Raw genomic sequence first — 10,744 nt, forward strand, 5'->3', positions numbered from 1 at the left:
CCCCCCGCAGCGGCTTCGGGTGGCAGCACCCTGCCCAGTGGCTTCTCGGTCTTCACCACCTTCCCTGACTTGCTCTTCATCTTTGAGTTTGTGAGTGCCTGTGGAGGGGAGGGGAGGAGCGGCGCCACGGGCGCCCTCGGGGATGCGGCTTTCAGGGAGGGTCCAGGGAGTGGACTCGGGGTTCGGGGTTCCGAGCCTGGAGAGTGCTCCCCTCCTCCCGGCCTGCCTTTCTACATCAATGACAATGAGGGAAACAGTCCCTTATGTGGAAAAATCCAATTCGCACCCGGGTCAGAAGGAAGGGCAAGGAGGGGTCCCCTGTCCGCGCTGGTGTCAGGGGCCGCGCACCTACTCTACTCGCTTCGCCCCTGCGATGCCCAGGAAGCGCCTCCCCGCGCTGCGCCCTGTTGGAGGAGGGCAAAGTCCTCTCCAAGTTGCCCAGCTTTGTCAAGGGAGAGGGTTTGTTTTTTGTTTTGTTTTGTTTTTTAACAAAGAATGGACAAAAGTAACCTTAGTATTGCTAACCGAGATTTAGAGATTAGGAGTTGAATTCAGATTATATTCTAATCTAGCCTTAAAATTTCTGGCGAGTGAAATATATTTGCTACAGGTTTGACTGGGAAATAATAAGGGTCACCATTTGTTCGGTGCCCTGCCCGGTATGAGAGGGGACAAAGGGAACCGGTGGGGGACGTCCGCCTGCCTAGGCTGACCTTGAGCAGAGGAGAGGTGTCTGTGCCCGAGGTTGATCCCATAACCCTGCAGCTACCCAGCCGCACCTGGGGATGTAGGGCCTGCGGAAGACTCGCGCTCTATGGGCTCTTGGTAAAGTACTCACACTGTCTGGAGGCTTCAGCCTCGGCTCCCCGGGGGGCCACTGATGCTGACTGAGAAGCCAGTGTGATTTCGCCGTGGGCGAAGAGACACCTTTGCCTGTGTGCACCCACCCACGGCACAAGTGGCAGTGCTCAGAGTTGAATGGGAAGGAAAATTCGGAAAGCCAGTGGTTCAAACTTCCACCTGGACTTTTTGTCTGATAGGGTGTAGGGTGGGGGGTGAGGGGGAGGGCACCAAAGAGAACAGGTTGTGGGTTTGGGGGGAAGGGGCAAGTGGGGGGAGGCACAATTGTTTGGCGTCAAACATTTGAGTGTTAGTTTGTGGTGTGAGTTCAGTTGAACTAAATCTGAGTGTATCCAGAGTGACTCCAAGTCCTGGGCATAATCACAATCACGGAAGTGGCATTTAGAAGAAATTGCAGAGCCTACTACCAACACTTACAGACAGAAAAATCCAGGGAGGAAGTGGGGAGGGGCTTGACCCTTGAACTCCTTCCCTGTTCAAGGTTGTCTGGCAGAGCCTGGAGCAACACCAGCTGAATGTTTAACACAGGTTCCCTCACAGGGCACCAGACCACAACAGAAGCACCAATGGGTCATTCTTCCCTCAAGTGGCCCCTCGGAGTGCTTCTCTGTGTCATCTCTAAGCATGTGTTTGTCTAAGATTGGATTTCTGAAAGTCTTGGTGTGGGAGAATGGTGAAAGTTTCATGGTGAGATTTGATCAGGAGGAGGGGAAGATCTTAAAATCTCTTAAATTTACCCATGAGCAACTTACCCTGTCTTCGTAGCTTCTTGGGGTGTGATAGCAAGAATCACAGGAGTGTGGTAGTTGGACTGTGGGCTTTTGTGCAACCCCAACTCTCTCCCTCCCTCAAGACTCTCAAGAGGGCTGAGGTCAAGCGATGGCATGTGACGTAGGTGAGCTTCACAGAAGGGACACCCTCCCAGTATGCTTTCTGCCTCCTCTTGGCTCAGTGTGGGGCAGGAGTGGCCCTGCAGGCAGAACAGCCCAGCCAGGCAGGGAGAGCTAATCAGTGCAAGGGGGACAGAAGGATCCTACTTGACTACCCCAGCCGCATCCTTGCAGAGTTGGGGGTGTGAGAAATCTCTGCACTGTGTTAGTGGAAACTTATTTCTCTACCATGATTTTGTGAACTGCAGTCATATGGGTTTCTAGAAGAAATCATTTCCCATTACCAGAAACACATCTCTTTTGTCTTGAAAATTGTTTCTCTTTCACCTCAATTGATGCTCCTCTGCCCTGACATCCCCATGTCACTTCCCAAGAGGCTTTGGATGTCTCTCTTGTCATCTGTGAGCCTTTTTCTTCCTCTTGAGATTCAGTGAGGGCTCACAGGGTGCCTGGCAGGGAAGAGGAGAGGGCAGCCTCCAGGTCTTCAGATTTCTGTCATGCGGCTCATATGTATGAAGCTGTATGGGCTTTGATGTGTGAAAGGCCTGGAGAATTAAAGGGCTGGAAGAGACTGAGCCACCCTGAGGAGGGTTTTCTTACATTACATAATATTACAATTCAATAACAACAAGGCAAGCAAACTAATTAAAAAGTAGACAAATGACTTGAATAGATGTTTCTCTAAAGAAGAAATATAAATGGCCAAAAAAAATTAGGAAAAATGCTCAACTACATTAGTCATCAAGGAACAGAAGTCAAAACCACATCAAGATACCACCTCACAACCTATGTCTGTTGGGTTAAAAATAGGCCCAGGAGCAAAACTAGCAATAAAAGTTTAAAACAAAAAGGAAAGAATAAGTATTATCCAGCATTGTGCATTGTGCATTGCTAGTAGGACTATAAAATGGTTCAACCACTGGGAAACAGTTCGGTGATTGCTCAAAAAATTGCTCTATGACACAGCAGTTCCTCGCCCAGGAATATAACCATAGATTTCAAAGCAGGGACTCAAATAACAACATGCAGGTGCATATATTTTATTAGATACCTATGTAATTATTGTCCTACTTTGTCAAGGCTTCATATTTTGCCTTGTTCACTTTTTATCATTAAAGAAGTAATGAGCCCACTGGGTAACCCACCCTTGTCTTACTCTCTGTGCTTCTTTCACCCTCAGGAAAGCCCCTAAGCTGAAAGTAACATTCACCACCCCAAACATGCTTTAGGCTTAACTACACATAGATCATGAACAGGGTGTTGTTTATACACTTTCATACTTTCTGAAAATTACATCTCATTGCACATATCCTTTGCCACACACAGCATGATGGTGGAGATTTAGATGTGTTGATACTGGTTATCCATTCTTTGGTTGGTGGAGGTTTTGGCTATTTCTGATTTGTTATGTTTAGCTGTTGCCAAGAACATCCTTGTCATTGCTGCTGGGAATTTCTCCCAAATCCATAGAAGATTTAGCTTTCTGGGTTATGGATACACACATCTGTCCCAAAGGGTTATTCTGATTCACATTTCTTAGTGACAGGTTTACCAGGAAGCTGGTAAACTTGAATCAAACTCCAGATAAGACTGTCTAATTTTGTAGTACTTTATAAAGAAGTTCCTCAAACTGCATCAGTAAGCTTCAGGCTAAACCTGAACCTTGCCAACTCTGACCAGCAGCATGTGAAAGTCCCCATTGTCCTGCTATACTTGGTAGCATCAGACTCTGTCATTTTCTGCTCATCCAATGGGTGTGAAAGCCTTGATTATTTTTTAATTCTGTAGAGCATCAAGTTGATGGTGACTCACAATTCACTTTCCCATGCCTGACCTTCCAATCGCCTGGAAGTGCAGATGGCCAGGGCCAGCAGGGTGGCACACTCGCCATTCCTATGGCAGGGAAATTGCCCAATAGAGCAGGCAAGGGTGGTGGCAAGGTGGGGCGCCCCTACCCTGAAGCTCTCACCCCTGAAAGCCACAGAGTCCTCTTCCTGTGACAGCAGGCGCAGCTCAGCAGTGAGACTTCACCTTTCTGAGCACCTGCAGAGCCATAGGCAGTGGGTTCACAGGTGCACCCCATGTAAACCCAAGGAGTAAAGTGTCTAGTGCTCTCCCCTTCCCCAGAAGCTCAACCTAGAGCTCTACTTTTAGCCATTTCCCCTGTAAAAATATTTCCCACCCAATGAGAGACTTTTTCTCTTGAAATACAATGTTTCCTCCTCTCCTCCTTTCTAAGTCAGGGACTTTGTGACACTCTGTCCACCATTCCCAGGAAGGAGGTCAACATGGAATGCTTTCTCCTGTCTTGGGGACAAGACACCTAGATGCAAGTTTTCCTAATGAGACCTCTGACCTGCCAGGACTCTGAGTGCCTGGAAACACAAGATCCTTAACCCAATCCCTCCTTAGCAGGTGAACAGGCAGGGAAAGGATGGTTGGCAGTTGAGAAAACATTTTTTGGATAACAGCATGGTAGGAATTCCAGAGGAGGGTGCCTGCCCTCCCTCCTGTGTACCTCAGGAACCTAATAAAGAGGAACAGAATCAACTGGGAGGCTGCATATTTTGGGGTGGAAGTGGGATGGAGACAGTCTGGAATTGGCTTGCACTTTTGATTTCTACAGTGAACTAGAGTTTGTAATTATTAAAACGAGACTCTTCTGTGACTCTTATTATTTGAGTGTGATTCTGCACTAATCCAGACACCCATGGTGAAGTTTTTCCTACACCAGAGAGAATCCTGAGCAGATATCCCTGGCCACTGGCAGCCGTGGGCAGGGCTTGGGTCCCTCTGTACCTCCAGAAAATTAAGGGACAGGTCAGAGCCACTGGACAGCTCATGACTTCCCCCAGCACCTCCCTTGTCAAAAAATACACCCTGCAGGTTCTTAGTTACCACATCCAAGAATTGGCATTTGATAAGCACTGATTCAGTGGAAGTTGTCACCTGTAAGACAGGCCACTCCTTGACCTTTTAATTTAGGGACAGAATACTGGGGACAGTTCTCAGTGAGAGGCTGAGATAAGGCACCAGGTATCCTGAGATTCCCATTGGTCCAGGACAACGTCTCTGATCCAGAAGAAGTTTCCCTGCAGCCCCAGCCAGAAACCTCCCCTCTAGTCCCTGGGGAGTGGGACCAGCACAGGACAGTGGCTGGACTGTCCTTTACTGACTGCTGGCCTTGTCTCTGCATTCTGTGTTGGGGACCCCTTTTCTGGAGCTATTTAGAAAGGGGTACAGCCCGATGCTGCCCAGGCTTTCTCCCATCCCACTCCTCTCTAAAGGAAGACAAAGGTCTGGGGTTGAAGGGAGGGGTTATTCTTGGCTCTGAGAAGTGACTTTTCTGGTTTTTCAAGGACCAGAGGTCTGCTTTGATCAGAAGTTGGTGCCTGAGCTATTCTCTGGAAAATAAATGTGACCACTCCTGGGATTTTCAGGTGTGTGTGCCGTCACAGGAGAGCTACATTGTCTTTTATTTTTAATTACAAAAAAAATGTATTGAGGCATGTTGATATTTTAAAAATATATTTAAAAATTTTTGACACATATTTGCCGACATTTAATATTTGAATATTGCTATGATTTCTCTGCTTAACCTAAATGAATACATATTTTGCATGCTACATATACACTTCATTTTGGAGTCATAATTTTATATTCTCTTCAGTACATGTTTTTGTTTGTTTTTATTCATATGTTTGCAGTACATAATGATTGCACTCATCCTTGGGAGTTGGTGCATGTACATAACACTGCTTAATTTTTTTTATCTCCCCTTCCCCTCCTCTTCCTCTCCCTCCTTCCATCTCTCCTGGTCCCTGTCCTATTTCCAGAGCTATACTTTAAGATAGCCTTTAATCTTCTCATAAGTCACTCCCCACTGCCTAGGGATGGGGAAGCCAGGAGGGTACCTCAGCATCCTCTCTGCCAAGAGTTTTCAGGAGGGTAAGGGGACCCCAGATGCTGCTGCTCGCTGAGCTCAGCTCTCAGGTTGGCCAGGGATGAAGGCTGAGTATTTGCATCTACACTGGCCACACCAGCTGGATGAGGTGTAATACTCAGCACTGCTGGCCCAGGCCAGTTCTACCCAGCCTTGGGAATGGCTGGGCTTTGCCCTGGGCCCTGGACACATTCCTTGAGGAAGGGGCTGGATGGGGACCTGATCACCTGGGGTCAGTCCATTTTTAACTCAATGAGGTTGACTCTTAATCAATTCAGAGTTCCTGCAGGAGGCTGTGGTTCTGTTCCTCCCCTGACACATGCCTGGTCTGGGGCTTTTTCCTGGACCCCAAGTATTGGAGACTAGAGACAGCACTTCAAACCCACAGTCCCAGGGACAGGCACCCATAGCAGGATACCCAGCAGGTGTTCCCTTCTGGGGCTTGTAGAGGCGGCACCCATGTCCTTGAAACAGAAACACCATGGTGTCACATGACCAAAGCCTTCACACAGGTTTTCCTTTGTTCCCAGGAGCACGGAGCAGGGAACAGGTCCCTGGTGGTCCCTAAACTGTGGTGGCTGCAGGCTGCCCTCTACATTCTGGTGGAAGGGTTTAGATTCCAGTCAGCCCCTGGCCAGGCACCAGCAGGGTAACTATTTCCAAGGATAATAAATGCACTGGCCCCAACTCTGCCACACTTTGTACATATCTAGTTTCTACCCTTGTTGAACAAAAAGCCCCAAATGGAATCGTTTGAGTGCACCAAGTTCCTGGGGTCTAAGAAAAATACAGAGGAAGTTACAGAAAAGCCTTGTTACCAAGAATGACAGATCCACATACATAGGCAGTGGCAAGGAGAAGGCTCAGGAGACGCAGCCTGAAATGGAATTCCAGGCCAGAGCCTGGGATTCCTGTAAAAATGGTCATAGCACACACCCAGGAGGGACCATAAAGAAAAGAGGGAGAAATCCCATTAAACTACTGGAGTCATTTCCAGGCCACAGGGCGAGGAGGACAGGCTGAGGATTCTGACCCACTTGTGAGGGTGGAGTTGGGGAGGGAAGACCAGGGACAGGAACTGCAGGCCCATGTTTGCTGACAGGGGCTGTCTTGCAGTAGTTGATCTGTGTGGTTTGGGGTCATAAACACAGATTTTGCTATTACTTTTCCAGGAGCATAGAGCCTACCAAGGTTCATCGTCCCGATGGAGAGTGAGGCAGGTAGACTAGGCTTCCAAGAGCCACCTCTTCTGCCAGTCCTTTCTTCTTCAGACCCCTACATGGCTCTTCTTCTCTTTCACTGATGACGATACCCCTAGACCATGTCCAAAGCCAAACACAATCATGTGGGGGATTTGAGGGAAAAACCTGGGTAACTGCCACACCTGCCAGGCCCCTGATCTGGGCTCTGAAGCCAGTGTGTTGGCACTCAGCAGCTCAGGGAACATGGACAGACAACACACCTCAAATTCTGCACCAATAAAATGGGGCTACAGTAGCACCTACCTCCAGACTTGCCATGGGAGGAAGGGAATGGATATAGTGGTGTATGGCTTAATCACAGGGATGAGCTTAGAGAAATGTGTGATCAGGTGATCTCATCACAGAAGGAACATCATAGTGCCTACTTACACAAAAACAGACAGCTATGATGTCACCAGTGATATAATCTTACAGGACCACTGACATACCTGTGTCCCAGTATTGAACAAAATGTCATTACACAGAGCTTAATGTATGCACAATGCTCTTAAACAACACGACGTACATAGCTACTGCTCAATAGCTCTTACGTGAGATTATTATTAATTAATTAACAATTCCAACACCTGCTCTGGGATCCACTGGTGCAGCTCTGCCCTGGCAGGGCAGTCACCGGAGAGGGACTCTAAGGAGCCCTGAATACCTCCACCCTACCCCCACTGCACACACCATTTGCTCTAGATGCCCTTCTGTGACTGTGATATTCTCAGGGCCAGGAATGTGAGGAGGAGGGTGAGGGAGGCAGAGATTTGGGATTGGATGAAACTGTTGAGGGCACATGGTAACAAGATGGTTGGGGAAAGCTTTGTGGATTCTGGGTGTGACACAATTTGCTGTATCTGCCCACAGGTGTAGGAGCCAATTACCAGTGGGCCAGGAATTACCTTTCTAAAGTGATCTGTCATGGGTGACAGCGTATCAGCTGATGGCAAGGGGCCGCCTCTGACACAAGGTGTGCCCACATCTTCCCCAACCTCCACCCTGTCCTGGAGCTGCACAGTGCCCAGCCAGGCAGAGTTTGATTGAGGGTCTGGCAGGAAGGGGACCACCCAGCAGAGGGTCTGAGGATTCTTCCCAACAGTGTCCATAGAGCACTTGCATCCTTTGCCATGGATCATGCAGGAACGCTCTTTGTTGAAAATGGCCTGGGATTACCCATCACCTCCACCTGGAAAGCCACCTGACAGCATCCTTTCCTGGTGCTCAGAACACACCCTGCAGATCTGCGCTTGTGGTCTGGCTCCTGGCTGCATTCCAAGTATACCTGCGTCCCTGCACAAAACGAGGCACAGTGTAACATTTGTTCTCAGTGAGCACTGGTAGGAAAGGGACCAAAGTCTGGTCTCCACCTGGTCTGGTCTCCAACATTTTACAGATCACAAGACCCATCCTTGACTTCAAGGGCGGCCAGGGGTGAAACTGACAATGGCCACCAATTCCCAGGAAAGAATCCCTGGTTCCCCAGGAGGAGCCCCCCCCCTCCCAGGGTGGGCAGTTTCTCCTGCCCTGGGTGCAGGAACACACCCCTTTGTGTGCCGGCTCACCACATCACTAGCCCATTTGGTGACGCCTATCCACACCTTTTGTTTTTCTTGTACTGAAGCCAATCCTTTCCGGTCTAGTGTTTCTATGGATTTTGACTTTTACAGGTGGCTCATCCGGAATTTTTATGGAAACTGCTTGTTTCCTTTTATCTTGTTGGGTCAAACCAGTGGATATAAGTGTGGTAGGCAAAATTTTCCATCCAAATGAGGACGTGCCTGTCAGAAAGCAACTAGATCTGTGGCTCCCAGAGGAGTTTTGCTCTGTTCAGGAACTAGTGACCATCCTGTGGCAGGTGAGGGTGGTGGCTGTCAAGTCAGCCATACAAACTTTTACGAGCTGGGGCTGAGACGGGGCAGGTTTCCCTGGGCCACAGGGTGGGCAGGATTGCAGGCCCTGGGGAGGGGTCTCTCCAGTCCACACTCTCTTCCCTTCAGAACAGATAAAGGGACCCTCTCTATACTTACCTTGGGAGAGAATGGCACGACAGGTCTCCCTTGGAGGAAGGAGCCTGCTGCCAAAAGGGTACAGAGGAGAACACCACTGGGACAGGCAAACTGAGTAAGCACTCCTGGTGTTCACCCTCAGAGTAGTCCCAGAGGCCAAACTCTCAGTAAGCTGTCCTTCCTATGGCTTCCCACAGGGACTCTTCTGAGCCCTCCCTCCCTCTGAGGCTAACACAGCAGGTTCTACGCAGATTTCTGGACTCTGCTCCTGTGCTGAGCAAAGTACCTCACTGGTACCCCTACCACCACCGAGTCAGCCCTTGGTGACCAGAGCTGGGGCCTGGTAGGCCACAAGCCTGGAAGAAGAGGGAAAAAGAGATGTGTGTCTCATCTATTAGGGTGGGGGAGGCCTCCCCAGGGGTGCGGCTGCCTCAGGCTGGCCATGGCACTTTCCAAGGCCCTCATGCCGATCCGGTACACTAGTGATGAGCTTGTGAGGGGCTGGGTATGGGCCTGTTCCCCCCACATCCCCGCAGTGGTGGAACCTGCACAGAACCAGAGGACCCACTGCAGGTGCTTCCTGCCCTCTCAGCTTGGACACTCAGAACCGGAAAAGAGTCCCCAGCCACACTCCAAATACCTTTTTAGAGGGCAGAACCCAAGGACTTTGGGAAGGCTTTGATACTGAGGACCCTGACCTCACTCTGTGTAGTTAGTTGTCCCTGACTTCACCCTGGGGTCAGCTGTTAGCCTGTGGCGCCATTACCCTCCTTAGCAGTAGCCTGCCTCTGTACACAAGAACACAGCACACACGTGTGTGTGGACATGCAACCCTGTACACATATGCATGCATGTGTACACAGTATGCCTATGCGCACATACACATGTATATACAACCTACACACATATATGTATACGTTGTGCACACACAAGTGGAAGAAAAATGTCCTCCCCACTCTGTCCAGTTCACAGAATGACTGATTATTTTAGCCAATCACCCTTGGCACTGTGCAAAGTGTCCTGGGCTCTCTGGAGCTCACAGTGACCACACTGCTCAGATCACCTCCACAAAGTCCTGACAGCCTGGAAGAATGCTCGTCGGCTGATGCAGTTCAGGGATGCTTGCTGGTGACCAGAGTTAGGGCTGCCTTCCTGGTGGCCCCGTAGAGCACCTGCGAAGTGTCCGCCCCTGCTTCTCATCGGGAGAAGCCATCTTTCTTTTTCCTTCCTGGGGAGATGATTTTTGCCAATCGATTAAAATTTGGTGCAGTGACCAGTTTCCTTTATTTCCCAAGAATTCAAAGTGCAGATTCTAGGCAACATCTGCCACCAGGAGAGCTGTCAGGAGTCCGATGGTGGGTTCTGTGGAAATGTTTAGCCAGTGTGCATACAAGGCCCTATGGGACCCTGCCTGGTTCGTATCTTGGCACATTTGACTGGCAGAGTTTCTGCTGTGGAGAACCCAATGAGGTACAATGGAGCCCAAGGAAAATATGCAGAGAATTTGAGCGAGTCCTTGGCACTGGCCTCTGTTCGCAAGTCCTGGGGCCGTGGTGCTGGGGATGTGGATGAAGAGTCCTTTCAGCCCCAAGACAGTGCCCCCACATGAATCCAGAGAATGTGCTGGAGAATTCCTGTCCCCTTGTGGAACTGAGGCGCATTGTTAAAAGGAAGGCTTTCTCACACCTTCAGCCCTGTCCTTCCTTCTGCAGAAGCACATACATTTTTTTCAACTTTTGGTTTTTAGGAAATTATCTTTTAGATGCTTTTTTTAAAATCTCATTGTGTTTTGATCTTTTT

General features: G+C 49.3%; 1 protein-coding gene across 1 annotated transcript in view; it reads left to right on the forward strand.

Annotated features, from left to right (window-relative positions):
- Mal (mal, T cell differentiation protein) overlaps positions 1-10,744 on the forward strand; it is a 25,313-nt gene that overhangs the window by 1,382 nt on the left and 13,187 nt on the right. The window contains exon 3 of the mRNA XM_010638200.3: positions 8-90. Within this exon, the coding sequence (XP_010636502.1) occupies positions 8-90 (83 nt within the window). The remainder of the gene's footprint in view (positions 1-7; positions 91-10,744) is intronic.

This window comes from Fukomys damarensis, unplaced genomic scaffold (assembly GCF_012274545.1).
Source record: "Fukomys damarensis isolate Sample0158 unplaced genomic scaffold, DMR_v1.0_HiC HiC_scaffold_9, whole genome shotgun sequence".
In the NCBI taxonomy this organism is placed as follows: Eukaryota; Metazoa; Chordata; class Mammalia; order Rodentia; family Bathyergidae; genus Fukomys; species Fukomys damarensis.